At 43.6% G+C, this 23,173-nt stretch overlaps 1 protein-coding gene across 12 annotated transcripts in view; it reads left to right on the forward strand.

The window, feature by feature from the left end:
- Positions 1-23,173, forward strand: part of AKAP13 (A-kinase anchoring protein 13) — a 217,180-nt gene that overhangs the window by 181,209 nt on the left and 12,798 nt on the right. For all 12 annotated transcript variants that reach the window (XM_061999043.1, XM_061999044.1, XM_061999042.1 and 9 more), the window contains 16 exons: positions 2,626-2,668; positions 3,879-3,984; positions 8,989-9,160; positions 12,771-12,838; positions 13,617-13,683; positions 15,130-15,265; positions 15,815-15,927; positions 16,559-16,705; positions 17,297-17,547; positions 18,131-18,256; positions 18,592-18,709; positions 19,055-19,303; positions 20,729-20,805; positions 22,149-22,330; positions 22,413-22,495; positions 22,825-23,004. In XM_061999043.1, the coding sequence (XP_061855027.1) occupies positions 2,626-2,668; positions 3,879-3,984; positions 8,989-9,160; positions 12,771-12,838; positions 13,617-13,683; positions 15,130-15,265; positions 15,815-15,927; positions 16,559-16,705; positions 17,297-17,547; positions 18,131-18,256; positions 18,592-18,709; positions 19,055-19,303; positions 20,729-20,805; positions 22,149-22,330; positions 22,413-22,495; positions 22,825-23,004 (2,118 nt within the window). The remainder of the gene's footprint in view (positions 1-2,625; positions 2,669-3,878; positions 3,985-8,988; positions 9,161-12,770; positions 12,839-13,616; positions 13,684-15,129; positions 15,266-15,814; positions 15,928-16,558; positions 16,706-17,296; positions 17,548-18,130; positions 18,257-18,591; positions 18,710-19,054; positions 19,304-20,728; positions 20,806-22,148; positions 22,331-22,412; positions 22,496-22,824; positions 23,005-23,173) is intronic.

A 23,173-nucleotide genomic window follows, 5' to 3' on the forward strand; every position in this document is an offset into this window, starting at 1 on the left:
TTATCTTCTCTCCCTCAATAGTGCTGATGTTAACAATGGGCATTTAAAATAATGTCAGATATGGTCTCAAACAAAAATGTTGCTTTCTTTTATTCTCTCATATTTGAGGGTACTATGGTGACTTTATATAAAGGTTGGTTTAGCCACAGCTATTTGTAAGACTTCTTTGGCAATGGACATTTTCCATGTCATAATCTCAGACCAGTTTGTTTATTTTTTTCATGTTTTCAGAGTTCATTTCTCACAAGAGGCTGGATGCATTAGCATTGAGATTGCACTTGTGTGTCAGTTACTGCTCCTCAACTTCCCCTTGCCTGTTTTTCTCTAGAGTACAGAGAATTAGTTGCAGTTTGTTTGATATGATGATATGTTTGAGACACGGATTTCAGGTGACTGCACAACCCAATCTGTGCATTTTAGAAGATTACTATAAAGCCTTTGGATTTCTTGACCCTCAGAAGTTTAATTATTGCCAGCATTAAGGTGTCACAAGCTGATTTCTTCTGTTTGCAACATCTGAGTGCAGCCGCTGCTTTCTACATAACAAACCTTGATGAGTTATTTCAAGTCCATACCGTGTGAAAATAATATTGAAAATACCATATGAAATAATATTGGTGAATGGTGCTTAAAAGATGTTCAGATAAGTACAGCAAAATTTGTCTGCCAGCCTAGGTTCATTGGGCATAGGTAGCAGTCCCAGCTTTGGAACAGAACTAACATTTTTTTGTGGGTTTTGAAGTCAGTTGTAGCATTTCAGTTTTGAACCTGCTCATGTTAGGAAACACAAAGATTGTGAAAACAAACTTTCCTTCCCCTCTTTTACCTTAAGAAAAGTCCAACCCTGAAGGTGAGACGTGTGCTTTTGTGTGCTTATCTTCATGTGCTTTATAGCTTGCTGCAGTGTTGTACACACCATGTTATATTGTAGCCTAAAATGTGAAAAGAAAAACAGGCTTTCACCTTGATTTGTGTCTGGATCCTTTTTGCCTGACAGTGTCAAGAATCTCCCATTTTTAAGATTAAACACTATTGCAGAAAAAGATAAATAGCACATCATTGAAGCTCCCATGCAACCTATTTCCTCAGGGTGCTGAAAAACAGTCCCAAACATCAAATTATTACAGCTCTTGATTCAGCATTTGTTCATATTTCTTACGTTAACTGCAGAGAAATGAAAAGGGTTTGTGAAATATTTCAGTCTGGTCAAATTGATGAATCTGTTACAAAAAAAGGAAACACTAAGGAGACTTAACCCATGTTAAAAGTAAACTAGAGCTGAAACATGAACCAGAGTCACTGGAGCATCAACCAGAAATTTGGGAGCATGTAAATTGCTGCTGTGATCTTAGGACATGCTTTAGGTAGTGGATATTATATGAAAACCCATCACAACCGGGAAACCGATAGCAGACTTAATTTGATCTATGTCACAGTATTACTGGTTTTGATGTATTTGGGATGGATCATTAGTTAGAGGAAAGATTTTGCAAGGGAGATATTAACAGACACCTCCAAGCAGGGATTAGGTAACGGAGCTGTGGCTGTGTTTTAGTTTCTTAATGTGAAGAAATAATATTTCTGCCCTGGGCTGTGTTGACAATGGATTCAGCAGTTAGGAAAATGTGCAGTTTAGAATCATAAGGCATAATACTGTATGCACAACTTTTCCTAATGTCCTCACTGCTTTTGGATAGAGGACCATCTTTGCTCTATTGCATTCACCCTTAAATGCAATATGTTACCTGAATTGGAAACCAAAGTACTGTTATTCTTGCAAAGTATATGCAGAAGCCTAATAAGATGATGAGTTGTGCCACTTCTTAAAGTTCAGATAGGACTGCAAACAGTGCTTGCAGTGAGGATTTTTTTGGAGACCTGACAAGCCCAATTATTCTGGAGAGATTCCTCTCTCCTCTTGATCATTTCATTCTGACTTTTCAGTATTCTTTGATGGTTCTGGTAAATGGTATCGGCTACCTAATCTACTCCAAAATGCATTGTGCAAGCAGGTTTCTTGTGGTATAAAGAGAACTTGTGTCATTGGCAGGGCTTCAGCTTCGTGTCGAAAGTCAGACTTTCCTCAAGCACAGTGTTTTGTGACTAAGCCCTAGGCTGGTAATGTTTCATGGAAAACAGAATAAGGCTTCCCTTGTTTCCCTTATTCTTTATGAAGTGCTTCAGGATTTTGATGGGAAAATGAACTATAATTTTATCAAGCAGAAAAGTTTTATGCATGAAACCCGGATATGTTGTACAATAGACTCTTTCTAGTGGTGTATAAATACAAGCATTGTGGGGGAACGATTCCCATTTATACCTATTGTCATTGAATTGGCAGTTCTGATTCAGACACCCTGATTTACCAGTAACAGATGCACATCCTTTGCTTCCTAGCTGAAGAATGATAAAAATACTAAGCAGGCTTTCACCTCAGCATCTAATTCGAGAGCACCTAAGGATACAGGGAACAGGCTTTATCTTGAGCACGCAAAATCTATTCTAAACACTCCTGCAAAACATTTCCTCTTGAATTGTCCAAATGTGCAAACCATGTTTTTCAAGTCAATGTGCTGAGATTGCAGTCTAACCTGTGTCCCCCCCCACCCCTCCAATCTCTTCCAGGTATGCAGCCGTTCGGCCCCCCAGCGGGTTCCTCGGTTCAGAGGTACAGTATTCTGGGGGTACCATGTCTCTTCTGATGGGACTCCTGCAGTGGGGCTCTAGTTTGGACACCCAAAAGCCTTGCTGGCACCAGTGATTCCAGCCGAAATCACAAATTGGGAGGCTTGTGAAAACTGATCCTGTATTTCTAAAGGCTGAAGAATATTTTGGATCAGAGTTGGTTCAAATTCTGTTCTAGGCCTTTGTGTTTATTCATAGCTAATAACGTATCAGCTTATCTTTATTGAACAATATCCGTTTACCCTGAGTTATATTTTACACTAACAGGAGTTGTCCCTCCCTTTGGTTAATTCTGTCTGTATGTCCATAACAAAGGCCAAAGCGATAATGTTTTTGTACATTGCTTTTCACCCTTGCAAGCTGTAGAGATGAGATAATCTTTCTGGTGGGTGCTGGTTTTGAAAGTGCTTCCCTGGAGGAAGGATGTTTGTGGCACCAAAGGAGCTGGGTGTCTGGTCTCTTTGTCACTCTGATAGCTTTGGCTTCATTTTGTGGCTGGAAGGCTCTGCTTGCTGCTGTTTTGTCCTCTTTGATTTCATTTGTCTTTCTGTCATTCTGCTTTCAGTCTGTGTTGTGCTTACTATTGTCAGACTGTGTCCTTTACTTTAATGCAATAATAGTTTCTTCCATTATTTCTTATTCTTCCCTGGACTCTGAAGGAGCCATAAGCTCATGTATGTAAATAACTGGTGTCCCAGAAATGCCTAAATGAATGCAAATAGCCATTGCTAGTTATTACTTAGTACTGATACTCTCATTTCTCAGGAGAGGCTTTGCAGACAGTAGTTTCTGTTAAAGACACACACTACCTTTTCAGAGTTCATGAGATGGCTTTCTCTGGAAGGGGATTGCTCATTAAAGGATGTGTGCATGTCTATCCCTTTCTGTCTAAATTCTGATAACTAAATGCAGTACTGGCCATGTAAATGTGCAGATACCTTCAGCTGGTTTGTGGTTATTTAGCCAGGGGAGCAGCAGAGGGTGCTATGGAATGGTTTGAGACTGGAGAGTGCTTAAAAACAGATCAAAGAATTCCTTGACCTAAATGACAAACTACTGGATTGGCCTTTTGCCTTCACTTTGCCTTCTCTAGCCTAACGTCCTAAAGCACCCGTTGCCTTTAAAAAAGAATCTGTTCATTTAATAGATGCTTTGGAGGGAAAAAACCCAACCTTTTTCTTTTTTGGTTTTAGCATATCTGAAGAGAGCAGCAATGTCCCCACTGGTAAAAGTGCAACAAAAGTCAGTCGCACCTTCAGCTACCTCAGGAATAAAATGTCCAGCAGCAAGAAGAGCAAAGTAAGTGCTTCTTGTGATGTACACAGCTGTGAAATACCCTTAGGTAACAGAGATGAGTGCTGTTTTTTCAGTGTGTTTCCATAGGGTGGTATTTGTGTCTTTGCCTGACTTTCTTTTCTTTCTTCCTTCCTTTCTTCCTTTTGTGAGGGGAGGAATGTCTGTGGGGTAATAGGGAATAGCCACATGGGAAATCTTAGCACCTCAAAATTGAAATGAGTTTTCCTGTGCAACGTTTTTGCCTCTTTTCCCTGCTGAATGAAGCTTCATTTATTATAGGGAATAGATTGTGCTCTGGCATGAGTTACGGCTTTGCAGTGATCGATGGGTCTAATTTTTACAGAACCTGAGAGGTGTTTAATGAAATGAAGATAGGAGCTGGAGGAAGGGACTGGCTGCTGAAGGGTGTATTATGTTTCCCTTTTATTTTTACCTTTGCCCCAAAGTTCCTGTGAACTGCTGGAGAACTTGCTCAAACTGTGACCTTTAGTGTTGGCCAATATTTGTATTTTCCGCTCTTTTCCATCCTTAAAAGACCTTGGATTTAATTTGCTGAAGGTTAAGCACTGCTCAGCACAGCTGAATTTCCTGGAAACAGCATTGGTTACAGAAATAATTACATATAATGCTAAACACATCACATAAACAGGCTGTTGTTGCCTGAAGATTACCGTGTTTGGAGGTTTTTGGCTTGGTTGGATTTTTTTACTCAACTCTCATCTCAGTTTATCATGTCTGGCAGAAGCACTTAGCCGCAGACTAGGGCCACATGTGGGACTGTGTGTATTGTCTAGTTAGGTGATGTGTAGCTAATAGGATGGTAAATACCATTTGCTGGCCCCAGAGACACATATATTCTGGTGAGTGTCTGAATAGCAAATGGGAAACAAAGATGCTATAATGAGTATTGTGCCCATTGCAGAACAAGGCTGGGCTGAAGCATACATGTGTGGGAGGGCTCACCTTTCATCTGCACAAGCAAACTTAATTTTAGCCTTTCCCAGCATAAGCACTTCATGTTTCAGCCCAAGTGTTCCTCTTAACCAGAGCTGGGTTTCAGTCATGGGCCAACACACGTTTTGATACACGTTTTTGGAAGATTGCATCACCTTTGTGATGAGATACCAGCTGTAGTGAGATCAGTCATCCTAACACACAGTTCCTCTTCATGGATCTGTCTTGAAAGATGCATGCTGCAAGTACCAGAGGCTCAGAGCTGCTGCTCAGCAGCCTTAAGGCAATGCTGTTCCCTGCTGCAAAGTGTAACGTAAAAAAACATATCAAAGCTAGTTACACAGAAACCTTCTGCACAAGAAGCTGAGGAGCATGTGGCACCCCCTGTGAACAAGAGTGAAAATTCATTAAGTGATTCTTGCACTTCAGACGTTTAACCTCTAAAGCAAGAACTGGAGATAATAAGAAAAGTGAGATAAAAGAGATCTGGTTGGGACGGGTTAGGAAACACAACAGAAGTGCTTTGAGGTATTTGCTCTGCTTTCATTAAGTCTAATTTCACTAATGTCATGATTGTGTCTGAAACTGTTGATAAAGAATTGCTCTGATATCCCAGCAGTAATGTGCACTACAAGAATGGCAGCTTGTATCAGATCTGATATTTTTACTAACTCAAAAGCCACAACGTTACTCAAATTACAGATTCTTCTCTGCTTGAGGGGGAATGTTTCCATGTACAGACCTTTTTAAGGCTTCAGCTATACATTTAAATTACTTGACTTAAAAATTCTTGGGAACACTGATTTCTTCAAAGTATTATGACTGATGAAAAGCTGTAAGAGTTAAAAAGAAAAACAACCAACCTTGAAAGAGGAAGTTGGACAGGAAGAGTTGGTTTCTGCTGCTGTCTGGGCTGTCAGGAGGGAGAGAGACTTCAGCTTCTTTCCAACTACACTTTATATTTCTCCAGGCCTTCAGAAAGGCAACGTTAGAAAAGATGAACCATAAAATAAAGCACATATCAGGCTACTAGTGACAATGGCTCTTTCTGAAAGTAGTGTCAAGAGTTACACTAAAAAACCCTAAAAAATAAAGGGGTGTTGGAGTATTAACTGAAGGGGACACTGATAGAAGAAGTTACTGTGAGTTTACCCGTGTCTGGAGTGTCCTTTGTGTTACTCAGGGATTAGTCAGTGAAATCAGCAGCATACTCTGGTTCACATTTGTGAAGCCTGAAATGCTGTATTTCTGTCAATTAAAAGAAAAAAAGCCTCCAACAAACTAATTTTCTTCATTTTGGTAGAGAGTCTCTGGGAAATGACGACAGAATAATTAGCATGAGTAATTTCTCCTTTTCCTTGCCTTGCTCAGTTTCTGAGCAGTGCTGCACCACCAGCAGCTTTGCAGGGTCTCTAGTAGGAGCTGTTAAGTGTTTGAAAGGACTAGGAGACATGGAATATTTGTGACCTGTAGAGCAGGAGGAGTGCAAACACTGGGAAATCTTCTGCAGCACTCTGTTTACTGAAGTACTACATAGCAACACTGAGGTATGTTGAAATTCACTTTTTTCCTGTATCCCAAACATCACAGAGGGTTTGATTTACCAGCCTCTGCCTTTTAAACGAGTAGATTCGTATTGACTTGTAACTTCTGAAACATTAATCCCATCCTTTCCTGCTTCTGTAAGGGGGATTTTAGGGTTAGTTGTTTTAGCAGTGGAAGCTAGGGTAAGGCAAGATGAAAGCAACAGCAAAGCAGCTAAAATCATCTTCAAGGAAGTTAGCAGCAGCTGTTCCGCCCTCCCCTTTTTGCTCAACTCCTCTCTGACTGCACCCCCTGGGCCTCAGCTCTTGGTCATCACGATGGGCTGATGCTGCTGGGGAGCAGCTCTCCTGCCCCCAGGGGAAGGATGTCGATAAAATGGAATAAATTTGCTGAAGTACCTCAAATAACAGTGAAGCTAGTGGGACTTACACATTGGGAGGTAAGAGCTTTGTGGTTATTTTGGAGTGGGATCCGCCGCTGCAGCTCTGAGTGGAGGAAAATGGTTTTGTCTTTACGGTCCTTTATTTTAACAGAAGATTTCAGTAACTGTCACAGGAGGAAAAAAAATGAAAAGAAGAAATAAAAGTCTTGTTTTGAGACCTTGCATTTCAGTGGTGTGGCTGGCAGCCCGGGTATGAAGTTTGCTGTTTCCTCCTTGAAAGTGGTGCACCCATTTCCTGTTTTTCCTGGGGTCGTTCAGCTTTAATGACAATGGGGCTCACAGTTATTTTTATGAAGACAGGATGCTATTCCAGACTCTAGAGTTACTGGGGTTTGCAGCAAACATCAGGTGCATTTGAAGTATTAGGACAATGAATCTTCTTTCAGTGTTTTAAGTCTTGAGTTGCAAGTACTGCCTTGAGTGTAGGGTGATCTTTCCTCCTGGAGCTTCACAAGTCCTGGCAGTCAACTTGGTACCCTCAGCAAAAGCCCAAACTGCAGAGCTTTAGTTTTTGAACCCTGCCAGACCAGACCTGGTTAATGGTGGGCAGATCAGCAGATGGAGAAGGGGCTGTGGAGGTTTAGGCTGAGGTGATGATCTGAGCTGATGGGTTAGAGGAGGTGGAGATGTGTCACAAAACACAGGCTTCCTGGCAAGTTCTCTGCCTTAGAGGGGGTTATTCTGTGTAGTAACGCTCGTGGTTTTGCTCATTTGCAGAACAAAATGGCATTTAGGGCCAGTAAATAGACCTTCTGTTTATGAGGCTTTGCAGGGAGAGAGACTCTGACTTTGACATTGTGCCTAGGGTGTGCTGGGAGAGGGCAGACTTAGGCTGAGTTACTGATTATTTGAGTGTGTCAGCAAAAACAAGGTTTCCCTGCCAGTGAGTGCAGAGCTCAAACCCTCTTTTAACCGCTCCTAGCGGTTGCTCACATGGGCTGCTCTGCAGCTCTCTGATATTTAACTGTGGCAGTTACTTGGCAAAGGGCATGTGGCACATAAATAACAAAATGCAAAGATAAGCTTACAGAAGCCTTCACTCATTTCTTGTTAGACTGCTCTTTCAGATGCCTTAAAATCTGCAGTAACAGTTGAAATACCAATCTGGAGCTGAATTGTGTGGCAAATATTTTGTAGAATGGTAAATAGAAAGACGTGGAGTTGCTATAATTCCAATCTGGAGTTTTTCTGTGGAGCTTTCTTCAAAAATTGTTTATGAGAACTCCAAAGTTACAAAAAGATGCAAGGAAAAAGGTTTCATATTTTTCACATTTAGTGTTTTCTGTCTCAGAGATAGAAAAGTAAGCCAAAACTCTTGCTAAAAGCTGGAGAAGCTGGTGCTCTTTCCAAAGCTGAGTAGCCCAGAGGTTGAAGTGTGGCTTCTGGAAGATGAGGTAATCTTTTATGGTGGTGGTGTTGTTCCTCATTGTTTCTGTGGTGCCATATTTTCAGAGTTTGTGAAAGATCTTTTTCCCTCAAAAGCTTCACATAGTTACATGGGATTGCATGAAACTGTTGTAGAAGTTGTTAGTCAGGAGGAATATGGAGGTGGAGATGTTCTAGCAGTGATGCTTCACAGGCACTAACGAAGAGCTCGTGTTCTCCATTGTAAATGCAGTTGCAAAGCACGAGTCTTGCAGGTTGGCCTTAAAAATTAACTGTTTTGGAAGTCTGATGCACATTACACATGGTGTTTGCATTTAACACAATTCATTGAAAGTGCTGAAGAGATTGATGAGAGCCCAGAAGAAGAAAGCAAGTCACTCATTAAACAAGCGAATATAAAACAAAGGTGGAAGCAAACAGCTGCCTTCAGAACAGACTCAGTTTCATCTCAGCTGGTGAGAAAGCCGTGCAGAAGGCTGTGTGACTCAGTAGTATGTTAATGCTCATCCATGAGGGCTGTAAGCTGATTTTGTGAGCAGAGCTGTGCAGACACATGACTATTGTTAAGGTGTGCGCCGATCGATGTCACCATAGTGCCAAAGGCAAACACTGAAGAATTTGTAACTAGACAATAAACCTCTGCAAAGTAACGAGGCATTTGTTCATTTTTCTCTCGGCAGGAAAAAGAGAAAGATAAAGAGAAGACTAAAGAGAAAGACAAAGATTCCAAGGAGAAGGAAAAAGATAAGAAGCTGTTGAACGGACATCTCTTCACTGCAACTTCTGTTGTAGCCCAAGCAACGTGTTCCCACTGTATGAAGCCTTTCAATAAGGATTCGTACTACTGTGCAAGTAAGTCAGGAGTGTTTCCTCCCCTTCCTTTCGTTTTTCATTAAATCTGACATGGGAAATGCAAAGCTTGCACTTTATTTTCCTCTTGCTTAAGGATGTGGGGTGGGATGGAGACTTTGGAGATAGCACGATGCCTTATGGGAGCTGGACTGAACTGAGTCACAGCTGCAAGGTGTCCAACTTGTGCTCAGACATCACAGCTTCCTTCAGGGTTTTCTGCCCCCAGCTCTTTGGGATGTATCAGTCAGCTGCAGGACTTTGGTTGTTTCAGCTGCATGTTAACAGCTTGGGACTGAGGTGCTCTGGTAAGATGGATGGAGGACAGGAAAAGCTGACTTGGATAGTGACTTTTTATTTTCAGTGGGGAAAAGAATGTCCCACCCATCTGTAGTGTATTGCTTTACTTCTCTGAAACTCCTGCAGCGAGCCCTCAGTGAGAACAGTGTGATGTGAAAAGGAAATACCAACCCTCTTCTCCCTTTGTACATGAAGTTGCATCACAGGTCAAATGGCAACTACCTGCGTGCATGTGGAGTACATGCAGTACAGTGCAGGCAGCACAGGAACCGCAGCTGAGGGCTCTGCTGCTGATTTTGTTCTCTTTTCTTATCAGGCAGTTTCTCCTGCCTGTTACTCAGTAAGGTCAGCAGCGTTGGTGTGGTTGAGACCAGAGCAGTGGCTGGTTTACACAGCAGCCCAAAGCTACAAAATGTGTAGGCAAAACAGGGCTGTTTCCTGCTGTAGCTCAAGGCTCTCCTTTCCTCGCTATTAGTGATATTTTTTACACTGCTAGCCTAGAAATGAGTCGGAGCGTGTGCAGGAATCGAGCAGGAGGCTCTGTGACTGCCTGCTCCTTCTGGTAGACAAGCAGTGTATAAAACATCCAGGGTGAGCAGGGGAAGGAGCAGCCAGCTGAGTCCCCAGTGGCAGCCTGGAGTTTCCTGGAAGAGGTTTCAGCAAAGTTGTTTGCGTGAGACACGCTCTGTGTCAGCCTGCTGGGAAATGGAAAACATCATTATAAGCTTGCAAATGCATCCCCTCCCTTTCCCCACTCCATTTGCTTTGCAGCTTCTGAAGCCACTTAAAAAAAGCAAATATATCCCTATTTAACTCTCTATGTCCCAGTGAATGAAAATAATCCACCAACGTCACACAACAGGACAAGGGGTAATGGGATGAAGCTGGAACACAAAAAGTTCCATTTAAACACAAGAAAAAACTATTTCACTGTGAGGTGAGGGAGCCCTGGCACAGGCTGCCCAGGGAGGGTGTGGAGGCTCCTTCCTTGGAGGTCTTCAAGACCCACCTGAACACGTTCCGGTGTGACCTGATCTAGGTGACCCTGCTTCTGCAGGGGGATTGGACTGGATGATCTCTAAAGGTCCCTTCCAACCCCTACCATTCTATGATTCTATGATATGCTTCAGCATGGACATTCATTCCTTCTTTTTCAAGGTGCAAGAGAAAATTACTGTTAAAGTTTTTGCATTGGCCAGAAAATGAATGCCACAAAGAAAGTTTGGTCAGGGCCCAGCTTATAAGCTACATCCTTTCTCCTATCACGTCTTAAAATGAGCTCTCAGATGCCTTGGAATTGACTGATAACTCAGAGCAAATGTTCTGTTGTTCCCGTGCTGTTGTAGACAGAAGTAGCAGTGCTTTGGAGCTACCACCAGTGCACTGTCTCACCTGTGAATGACATTTTCTTAGTGCCTTTTAAAGCAGTGCATCATTTGAAATCAACGTCTCAACTCTTCACTGACAGCCCCAGCTTCCTAAAAAAGCTCATCAATGCTGAAAGATTTACTGGGCTCTAAAACAAAAGGGCAAGCACAACAGCCTAAATTTTAATAACTCTCTCTCTGGCCTTTTTCTGATCAGTGAGAAAAAAGCTTTTGGGGAGTTTAGTTATTAATCTCTTGGTTAACTTCCTGCCTTCTGAAGAGTTGAACTGGAGGGATAAAGTCCTTGAAACCAGATTTTGGATAGAAAATACCAAAATGCTCCTATTGTTAAATGGTACCATGCTAAAGAGCTGCCTTCAGGCTGTCAAGGCTTGAGTGTGTATTTAATGGGTCTGAGTTGTTTCGCTGCCTCTTTTCAAGCACCAGAAACATGTTCTGTCCCTCTTCCTTGTTTGATCTCAAAAATGATACTGCTTGTGGGGTTTTTTGCAAGAAGGTGCAGGTTTCCTTCTTCTGTCTCTCTCACACAGGAAATTGTGGGACGTCAACAAAGTAGCAACGCCCTATGGCCTTCCCTTACCTCTCTCAAAACACCACAATAATTTCTAGCTTTTGTTAAGTAGACCCTCATTAAGACATTTGAGGAATGTGAGCGTGTTTTGCCATTGTGAGCATGGAATTTTTTGCCTTTCATATATCTTCTAGAAGTATTTCCGAACTGCACTCTTACAGTGTGCTGGACACTTGAAATACAATTCCTCATCTCTAATAAGATGTGTTTTCACAAATGAGTGGAAATAACAGGTTTTATCTGAGCTACCGAGTCTCATCTGAGAACATCTGAGTTGTGATCTTTCATCTGTCAGAGGAAACCCCAATTTTAATTGCTTTTGAAAACTTTGATTCCCAGGAATCTGCTGGCAGAGATCATGGGCAGTCTCAGGGTGTTCCAAAAAAGACACACAGCTTTTGTTCTGGCATGTATGCAACAAAGGATGATGTTAAAGCTTGATTCTCTTTTGCATGGGTCAGTGTTGTGGTTTCAGACCAAACCAGTGGCTTCAGTCTGATTAGCAGTAGGAAGTCATGGATATGATCACCTGGCAGGTGCCCCTGTTCCTTTTTCTGACCGTCCTGTAGCACAGTAGCACTTGGTTCATACAGTGTAGATCTTGACTATGATATATGTGAGTTTATGGAAATGAATTTTTCTGTCTTTTTTCCTTGGGGATTTTTTTTTGATCCAGTAACCCTTGCAATGACAAGAACAGCGTGTGTGTTTCCAGGGAAAATGTTGGCCCTACAATTAATTTCTGTCTCCTGCTTCTACCTGACTTTTCTTTCACAGAAATAACTTCATTTTCCCTCTTTCTCCCTTTCTCCCTTTCTCCCTTTCTCCCTTTTCCTCCCTCTCTCCCTCTTCTTTCCTTTCCTTTCCTTTCCTTTCCTTTCCTTTCCTTTCCTTTCCTTTCCTTTCCTTTCCTTTCCTTTCCTTTCCTTTCCTTTCCTTTCCTTTCCTTTCCTTTCCTTTCCTTTTCCTTTCCTTTCCTTTCCTTTCCTTTCCTTTCCTTTCCTTTCCTTTCCTTTCCTTTCCTTTCCTTTCCTTTCCTTTCCTTTCCTTTTTTCCCTCTTTTTTAAAGAAAACTAATTAAGACCCATTATAACCTTGGTGACCTAACCTTGCATTATTTTTAAGCAGAATTTCCTGTTAAATTCCTTGAGGAAATCTTGTTAACAAACAAAAGGCTAATTATCTGGGAAAGCAGCCTGTCTCTCAGTATCTGTAGCTACTCATGTAAACCACACTGATGCCTGAAAGTCATAATTCTCTGTTGTGCACGATAACAGTCCAGATTACAACACCAAAAACTGTCCTGGTTTTGTGGGTTTTTTGTTTAATTTATTTGTTTTTTTACTTTTGACAGACTGCAATGCAATTGTTCACAAAGGCTGTAAGGAGAGTTTTGCCTCCTGTGCAAAGGTTAAAATGAAGGTAAGAGATTTCATCTACTCTGCTGAATAAACAACATATGGCATGGAGATATATAACATCTCCTATTGTACCTCCCAAAGTTTCCAGCTTGTTGGAATGAACTTCAGCCCCTGTGCTGTAGGGGATAATTTCACTGGGCTCTCTTGAAATTCCCCAGAACCACATAGTTACGCTCCAGCTCAGTGCCCAGGGGTGTTGGCAGCAAATTCCCTGTGTTGTTCCCTGCAATATACAGGGATCTTATGGTCAGATGGTCTGTCCTATGCTTTGATTTAAAAACCCATCTCACTGGCAAAATTCACGGGTGTCCAACACCTTTAAATGCCACAGCTCACAAATGCTGCCTTACATGTATATAATGTGTCCTGAAAACTATTAAATACATCTGTAGTTTACATGAGGAGTTCATGCTTGGCCCAAACGTGAGGACTCTTTTCTGCAGTGTGGTTCTCCAAGCTTGTTAGTGTTTATGTAATTACGATTTTTGGTTCTCTTCAGTATTGTCAACTGTTTCTCCTCTCATTTTCCCATTTGCTACACGTGTCTCCATCTGTTATTTGGCCTGTTCCACTGATGGCAACTGGGGATGGAGAGTATGTGTGTGTGTGTTTGTATGTGTGAGCATATATGGCTGTATGAAACTTACACATACAGCCAAGAACGAATCTGTTCTGAGAGTCTGATTCACAAAAAACACAGCTTTATAATTGTGTCTCTGTGGCACAGCCTGATGGGAGAAAGGAGGAAGAACTGACAGTGAATTTCATTTTTCTTTCAGCCACAGAGAGGGATGCTGCAGGCACATGATACCTCTTCATTACCCACAGTCACCATGAGAAACAAAAGTAAGAACATTTCCTTTCCCTCTGCTTTGATGATGGTCTGTAGCTGCTATTCCTAACTATTCTGACAACTTTATATTCCTTATTGTGGAAGATAAGCATTTATCAAAGCAGGGGTGAGAACATCTTCTGTGCATGATGCTTCTGCAGAGGGGTTGGACTAGGTGATCTCTAAAGGTCCCTTCCAACCCTACCATTCTATGATTCTATAATAGGCAATGTTGGAGAGAGTCCATGTAGCTTTAAGAAAACTTGAAGTCATCTCAGATTTAGAATAAATACTTGGCTGCTGTAGCTTGCTGAAGGCCTACAGCTGCTAAAGTCCACAAAATCTGGAAGACACAGCCTGTGTCTGTGGGGATCTGACATTGGAAAGAATCCAACCATGAGTATTAATGTTATATTAATATTTTTCAATTAAGTAGTCTTATGTTTTGAGGTAATAAACCCAGAAAGTGAAATTTGGAATAGGAGCAATACTGAGAAACTTTTCCTGGCTGTGCTGTGATATACACTGATCTGTGGAGCAAGGGCAAAGAACAGGAGTTAAATGTCAGAGGTTGAGGCATACCTTTTTTCTATAGTAGCTAGCAACAGGACAAGGGGTAATGAGATAAAGCTGGAACATTCCATTTAAACATAGAAAAACTATTTCACTGTTCAGGTGAGGGAGCAGTGGAACAGGCTGCCCAGAGGGCTTGTGGAGTCTCCTTCCTTGGAGGTCTTCAATACCCGCCTGGACATGTTCTTATGCGACCTGATCTAGGTGACCCTGCTTCTGCAGGGGGATTGGACTAGATGATCTTCCAAACTCTGCCATTCTGTGATTCTATGATAAATAGCCCACATGGGTTTTGTAGTGCTATGAGTTGATCTTAGTGGCAGCTTGGAAGTCATGATATGGAACCTCACTGTATGACACAGATGTACTGAATGTGGTATTTCTCATGAAGTTCAGAGGTATTGCTCCAGAAAGCAAAAAGCTCAAATGAATATGAAAAGATTAGTTAAAGGTAAGTGATAGTAGAATGAGATGAGGACTAGCATTTCCTTGTGGCACATACTGATATGAGAAACCCATCTCAAAAAGTTTGACCATAAGCAGGAGGATGTATGTAATTATAGGGCCAAGGCAATTAAGAAGCAACATAGTAGATTGCTGCATGTGGTTATTTGTCAAGGAAAAGGAATTTCCATTTCCCAAGTGCCTGTTTCTGGACTTGCAGATCCCACCTGGATATGTTAAGTGCAGAGTGATGCCATCAGTTCTGCACAGGGGTCGATGTTCTCTCTCTCATAGAGCTGCTTCTAACAGCTGAGAGCTCCTGCTGACAGCTCTAAAAAGAAAAAGAAGTGAATTTCAGAGCCTGGTTTCTTTAAGTGATTGTCATCATTGCAGTTCAGGGTGCAGTTGCATGAGCTGACTTTTCTGTGCCACTTCCCTTGCAGGCTCACAGCCGAAGGAGCGCCCGCGCTCTGCCATACTCGCTCCTGACGAGAGCACCGTCACCTCCATGTTCAACAACAGGAGGTCACAACAGACTGCAGCTCTCTCAAAAAGTGTCTCAATACAGAACATTGCAGGGTAAGATTTCTCCCTGCACCTGGGAGGACGTGTGTATGATCTGACGCTGCGAGCAGAGAGACGTTCAGAGCTCAGTAGCGAGGACTGGGAGGTTCTGGACAGTTTGCATGCCCTGGCTCTTCTTATTTCACCAACAAATGGTGACATTTATTTCAATCCATTTCTTCATCTTTCTCAGAGCTGGTAATAAAGACACCTGGAGAGCCTCTTGTCTTGCATTTTTGCAGTGCTTGCACCAAGGATGCAGAGGATGGAAAGTGACTGTAAAATGGAAAGTAATGAAAAGGTGTTGGGCAAGCTGTAACCCCTTAGGTGTGATCCTTCATGGACTCAGCACCCTCTCTCAGAGCTGTAGATCTTAACAGCCTGTTGAGCCCCAATCAGTAATTGTTAGGAGGCAATTGCTAAAACTACGTTTCTGTATGTAACCTTGAAATGTTTGCACTGCTTTTCCATTGACTTTTAACTGCACTTCTGTGTATTTGAAAGTGGTTTTGGCTATTTTGTGCTGTCATATGATGACACAGACGTTACCCCGTGTTTCTGCAGGGTTGGGAATGATGACAACCTAATACACACTTGGAAATTCCTCTCGCAGTCAACAGACTCTTTGCATAAAATCAGCCGGGTGAATGAATCCATAGAGTCGCTGGTTGATGAAGGTAAGAGATCCCCATGGCATTTTCTGGCAAAAGGGAAGGTGCTGTGGGTATGAAAAACTAAAACAAAGCCCCACATGGAATTCTACTCCAACACAACCTCCGCACAGAGTCACAGCCCCTCCGAGCACAGCCACCACCTCTTCTACTGTGGGCTCCTCCAGGAGATGCCAGCAGAGCTCAGCTCCACTGTAACCCTCTGTGGGTGCAGGGGACAAACCCTATGGGATGCAGGGGAGTCTCTGCTCTGCAACATCTCTTTCTCTCCCCCTTCACTGACCTTGGGGTCACTGCTCTCTTATCCCACTCCTTCCACCACCTCTCAAAAAACTCTCCTCTTCCAGCTGCTGCTTCTTTAAAAGTGACCTTCGAGACACCTCAGTACCCCAGAGGTGGATCCAGTTTAGAGCCAGGGAAAGTTTTAAGCAACTTCTTACAGGGGCACCACTGCAACCCCTTCCCTGTTACCTGGAGCAGCTCCACACAACCCCGACATATCCTTACACAGTGTAACTCCATATGATCATTTTTGTCTCGTATGGGTGGTATGACAGAGAAAGCCTAAACCATAGATGGGAATCTCAAAAGAGACCAGTCACACACATCTTAATGGCACTTCCATTGCTTTATGAAGGTGCAGACATGAATGAAGGACAGCTGATGGGAGACCTGGAATTAGATTCCAAGCAGCTGGAGGCAGAGTCGTGGAGCCAAGCCGTGGACAGCAGTTTCCTGCAGCAGCAAAAGAAAGATGTTGTCAAACGGCAAGATGTCATTTATGGTGAGATACCTGTGTCTTAATCATTCACTCATGGTAGACATCACTTGATATACACACATGCATGAATTTGGGAAGCTTTAGGTCAGTGAACAGGAAAATTGACTTGGTTTCCTCAGCAGCCAAAGCTTTGGCTTCAGGTTCTTAGAAATGTCATGTATTCTGGGAAGGATTTCTTTCTGCATTTCATGTTTCCAGGAGCCATCAAAAAACCCAGAAGTTGCCTCTGCTCATTTGTGTGCTGATGACATTTGAATTCTGTTCCAGCAGAGCAGCTTGCTAGGAAGTCTTCTCTTATATATGCAAGAGCCATCCTATGTGTGAGGTGTTAGGAAGGAGCAGGTAACAGGGCTGAGGAGTCAGACCTCAGCAGCCACAGCCAGAGCTCTTTACTGTGGGACTCCTCAGCCTCCCTGTTTCTCCCACGTTCTGTGAAACTCCTGATGCATGTTTCAGTGCCTGACATAAAATGTTCTGAAGCCACTTGGAGTAGCCCAGTTATGGAATAGCTTTCTTCTGGGAACTTTTCTTTGTACTATACACCCACATACACTACTCTGACCTTGGTTTTGATGTTGTCTTCATCCTGTGCAGAGCTCATGCAGACAGAAATGCACCATGTCCGGACCCTGAAGATCATGAATGATGTGTACAGCACAGGGATGTTAAAGGAACTGCAGTATGATCAGCAAGTCGTGGACAAGATCTTTCCCTGCTTGGAAAACCTGCTGCAGATCCACAGTCACTTCTTCCAGCGTATTCTGGAAAGGAAGAAAGAGTCACTGGCAGACAAAAGTGAAAAGAACTTTGTTATCAAGAGGATAGGGGACATACTAGTGAATCAAGTAAGTGCTGGAAAGCACTTGAGCTTCTAAGAGCCTGCCTGGAAACCAGGCAGTCTGCCTTCCCCTCTTGTGAATGCCTGTTAATCACAGCTGATGGCACCTTCACTCTTCACACACGTAGAATTGTCCACCTCTGCTTTTTGAAGCACTTTTTGCTCTTTCAGAGGAAGGTCTAATGATGAAAATCATTTTAGTTGATTTTGTGGGAAAGAGCAGCATTCCCTGAGAGGCACCAAATGCTTTGACCACAGCAGAATATGCCCAGTGTGTTTCTTGGCTGAGTAACTGACCTGCTGCTTAACTTTGAGTGGGTCATTTTACTATTCTTTATATGCACTTTCTCCCTCCTTCTTTTTGTCTTTCTTGACTTTTTTTTTGTTACTGCCTTTTAAGGCCTGTCAGTAGAATCCCAAATAATGCAGTAAGTCCCAAACTTTACTTTCTAGAGATGGACTTGCTTGGTATAGGATGCTTTGGACTAACTTGGCTTCACTGAGTCCTTTTTAGAGACTGGCAGGCACTTCTGGGACATCACAGCAGGAGCTCAGTGCCAACTGGAGCTCTGTGTCTCATTGTCTTGCAGTTCTCTGGGGAGAATGCTGAGCGGATGAAGAAAACATACGGCAAGTTCTGTGGGCATCACAACGAGGCGGTGAATAACTTCAAAGACCTGTACTCAAAGGACAAGCGGTTTCAGGCATTTGTCAAGGTAAGCCCTGGTAGAACAGATATGGTTGATGGGTAAAGTATGTCATTTCTGCACTCTGGTAGAGCATTTTGCTACAGAATATAAGAGGTTCCAAAGAAACACAAGGAAGAATTTCTTCACTGTTGAGGTGAGGGAGCACTGGAAGGGGCTGCCCAGATGGGCTGTGGAGTCTCTTTCTCTGGAGACATTCAAACCCACCTGGATGAGTTCCTGTGTGACCTACTCTAGGTGGTCCTGCTCTGGCAGGGGAGTTGGACTGGATGATCTCTCAAGGTCCCTTTGAACCCTTCAGGTTCTATGATTCTGTAACTGAAGTTCTCACCTTTGTTCCATAGAAAAAAATGAGCAGCTCCCTGGTGAGACGTCTTGGGATTTCCGAATGTATCTTGTTGGTAACACAAAGAATCACAAAGTACCCCGTCCTTTTACAAAGGATACTGCAGTACACCAAAGGTAAGGAGCAGTTCCTTTGGTTTAAGAGTTTGTTTGTTCCCCCAGTGCAAATTTCTTGGGTCAGCTGAAGCAGATTTTCTTAGAATAGGCTCGACTAATCCAGTCGTTATTGTCCCTCAGCACTGTAATGAGGTTTCATATCACCATTCAGGATTTAGGTTCCCAACCTCATCAATACATGTAGAAGGTTTTATGAAACTCTCTTTTAAGGGGGAAAATTGCAGCCTGTCTTGTGAAAATGTTAAAAAGTGACAATGTGAGGATTTGGGAAGGAGAAGAGGAAGGCAGGAAGTTAGAGTCCACGAGGATGAAGTGAAATTGAGGTGTTTCTCTTTCTGTTCCAAGAAAATGAAGTGGAACATGAAGACTTGACTCAGTCGCTAAACCTCGTTAAGGATTTGATTGCTGCAGTCAACAGCAAAGTCAGCAATTATGAGAAGAAAATGAGGCTGGGGGAGATCTACAACCGGACAGACAGCAAGTCCATCATGAGGATGAAGAGTGGCCAGATGTTTGCAAGAGAGGACTTGAGGCATCGGAAGCTCGTCCGAGATGGGCCTGTCTCACTAAAAAGCGCAGCTGGGCGGTTAAAGGGTAAGAATGTCCTGCCCTCTGCCAGGGGATTGTGCAGCTCGACCTCTCAGGGTGTTGGATTAGTCCTCAGATTGGTGTCTCCAGCTCTTCTGCTTTGAGACATGATGACAGCAGCTTTCCCCATGCTGGTCACTTGCTTCCCATCACAGCATTTCCGATTCCTTCTGTGGTTTCTGGGTAGGAGGTAGCTGCTGTTCCTCCTGGGGACTGCATGCCTGCTACAGGCTTGGGCTGCAGGGACTCCGTGGAGTGTCAGCCAAGGAGTGGGGGTCCTCTGAGCCAGAGAGCAAAAGCAGGTCCTGCAGGCAGGCAGCAGACAAGCTGCAGAGCCCAGGGAGGGAGCAGCAAATCCATACGTTCCAGCTACTTTGTGGAGCTGAAATGGAGCAGAGAGAAGTACAAGATGATGTTCTTAAAAGGTTTTAGTGTTTACCCTCTTCAAAGTATACAGATGATAGAAAACAACAGAGTCAAATGCTGACTTTTGCAAACCTCCTTAGAGCTAGGAGTTCATTTTGCAGCTTTGATTAAAGTTTAATGGTTCTTTTCTCTGGAAGGGATCCTGCCTTCCCAAAACAGAATGGAAGGAATTACCCACGGGATGATTTAACGTTTTGGTTTGCTTCCTCTCTGTCACAAGATTTCCCAAGTACATTACACAAAAGCTCTTTGTACTGAGGGCTCTGGGTGGGGCGTTGTGCTTGGTAGTTGCTGTGCAACTTCATGAGATGTCATTAGGAGACTTGGAAGGTTGTGTGTGTGTGCTCTGGGAAAAGGCTGTGTTCAGATTTAAAACCCTACGTTAGCTTGATGTGCTTCCATCTCCCATGAAAGAAAGCCAGGTCCTGCATCTCACACAGGCTCTGTCAGCTCCCCTTGGAGTCAGCAGGAGTTGTGTTTGTGAGCAGAATCAGTGGAGGCTCCCAAAGTCAGTATTTCCTGGGAAAGAAACTGCAGTTGACAAATGTTGTTATTGCGCGATAATTTATACTCCACAAACCACTCATCAAGAGAACCATAAAACCCAGAACTCCCTGTGCCAATATTTTGCTGGAGGGCTAAAATATTGTTTTGAGAAAACAGTGCTTCTATTCAGTGACTGTTTCTGGCTCTCACTGTGATGCCCATGTGCTGTTGGAAAGCGTGTGGCTGGAGAGCAGCACCCCTGCTCCCACAAATGAAAGACAATCCTGCACGGTCCCCAGCTGCTCTTGTCTTCTGCTTGACGCAAAGTCGGTTCAGAACCAGCCTGACCTGGCACCTCCAGGAGCTGCCACTGCTCTTCCTGCTAAATGGGAAGTTGACCCTGCTTCCAGGATCTCCAAAAACAGCCCCACTGTTGCCCAGCAGTGGTGTTGGTAAAAGAAACCCATTTGGGGGCGAATTGAGTGGTTATACTGCACTGATACGCTCTTTCTTTTGCAGAAGTCCAGGCTGTTCTCCTCTCTGACATGCTGGTGTTCCTTCAGGAGAAGGATCAGAAGTATGTCTTTGCCTCACTGGTAAGGCTTCAGCCTTTTCTTCTCCTTCCTTTTCTATGTGAGAGACCCTCGATGTGTGTTGTACATCCAGCCAGCACCTGCTAAACGACTTAATTTTCTTCCTTATAACATTTTTGTTTGCTGAGCAAGCTCTATTCTTTCTGGTAGGAAAAAACATGTCTTCATGCCCCACCTCTCCTTTCTGCAGTGCCTTGACACAGCTGATAATTGGCTTGAAAACCTGCCTGTCACTTGGTGCACTTACTGCTTTTCAGTTTGTGCAAATGGAGCAGTGATTGGGGTGGGAGGGGGCGATGGGATAATGCTAACATTGTAAAAATGAATCTTAGCAGAAGACAATGTCCTAATACATTGTGAGCTTCTATGGGGGGCCAGGGGGTAAAATGCTACTGCAGCAAATTCAACAGAACAGCTTGAAAATAAAAGCCAGAGGAATATGTTTGTAATGCACGAGACCAAAAACATTAGCTTTTGAAAGCAGGCCTTCGGAAAGGGCCAGGCACGCTGACCTGCTAAATTCAGTCTGTTGGAGCTGTACCTTGCAGCCACGGTCTAGACTGCCTAAACCTTATGACCTTTCCACTATTTGAACATATTGAAAGCTGCTAATTTGTTGTTCCAGTTCCACTGAGGATCTGTCCAGGCTCAAGGACACTGATTTTCACAGGAGTCTCACTGATGAACCTCTACCAAATCACCCAGATCACCCCCCAGTTGTAACAGCCTGGGAAATGCACAAAGGGGCTGTCTCGTATGCAGGTGGCCACAACTGCAGAGAGAGGTTTTAACCAGGCAGGCTGATCACACAGAGAGCACAGCACACAATCAAGTCCTCTTACACAAGTCTTCTCCATCACAGGAGTCAGCTGTGAGCTGCTGAGAGGAACTATGAGCAGAGGTTTTGTGGGATCTGAAAATTAGATGTTACTCCTTGCTAGGGAGAGATTGTGAAGATAAATGTGTGTGAAGCAGGTGCTGGCAAGCTGGGCTAAGTTTAAGGAGCCTGTGATATTAATGGCAGAGAGAGTGTGGGCGGGAGGAGATGAGATCAAAGTTAGAGCAAAATATGGTAGTTTGCAAGACCACAAAGTCAATGGTAAGTTCCTTGTTGAAATAGAACCCGAGGAAATTGCTTTTCCTAAAGAATGGATGGAGGGGAGCAAGCCCTTCCGTGTCCTTTGACCCCATTAAAGTGATTCATTTTTTAAATTAGCCAGTAGGTTTAGAAAATGTTTCCAAGCTGAGAGAGGGAGCAGTGTGGTGACTGGGAGCTTGTCAGTGCTAGTTTGGACCTGGAAACTGGTACTGCTCCCCCTCCTCACCCTCTTCTTTCCATCCTAAAGGACCAGAAATCCACCGTGATCTCTCTGAAGAAGCTGATTGTCCGAGAAGTGGCTCATGAGGAGAAGGGTTTGTTCCTGATCAGTATGGGGGTAAAAGATCCCGAGATGGTGGAAGTCCACGCCAGCTCCAAGGAGGAGCGTAACGGCTGGATCCAGCTCATTCAGGACACCATGAACACCATGTGAGCTACTGCGCGGTGCCGGCGGGGCAGGGGGCGCACGCAGGCGTGTTCTGATAGTAACCGAGGCGTGTCTCTTCTCCAGGGACAGAGATGAAGATGAAGGAGTCCCTTGTGAATCTGAGTTTGAAAAGAAAGTGTCAGATGCCAAAGTGAGAGGGCTGAAAGGTAAAATCCTGGCGGGACAGAGCTGGGGAAGCGGGTTTGCAAAATCACACTGGAATCGTTGTGTTGAGTTTTGTGGTTGAACTAGTGGGTTTTTTTTCAAAGGCATGAGACTCCTTCCAGCAGATAATTGCAGCCCTTGTTTGCAGCAGCTCACCTTGCCTCCCTGTGGTACTGTTTCTGAGCCTACCTGGTGCCGTTGCTGGGAAGGATTGCCCAGAGCACGTTGTATCATCAAATGCCACTAGATGGGGCCAAGATCTCAAGAATTGCTCCTTTCCTCACTGGAGCTTTTTCCATCTTCATCTCTTCCTTTTTGTTCACCCCCACAGAACAACTGCAACAGAAGGATAAGCAGATCCTCCTCTTGCTAGAGGAGAAGGCGAAGATCTTCCGGGACATGGCAGAAAGTTCAGCGCAGGAGGACATGCCAGGCTCCAGGCTGCTCTTCAGAGCCAACACAGAAGAGGCACCAAAAGGAGAGGCCATTATGAAAACAGCAATAAATGAAGGTGAGCTAGAAGGGTGACACATTAATTACACTAATCAACAGACCCACCTTCAGTGGAGCCATGGGCCCTCAAGCACCAGTTTTGCAGGAGAGGTCTTCTCTTTGTCAAAATAACAGCACAGATCGGGAGATGCTGCTACTCGTGGTGTTGTCTCAGAGACAGGTAATAA

The sequence above is a fragment of the Colius striatus genome, chromosome 7 (assembly GCF_028858725.1).
Source record: "Colius striatus isolate bColStr4 chromosome 7, bColStr4.1.hap1, whole genome shotgun sequence".
Taxonomy (NCBI): domain Eukaryota; kingdom Metazoa; phylum Chordata; class Aves; order Coliiformes; family Coliidae; genus Colius; species Colius striatus.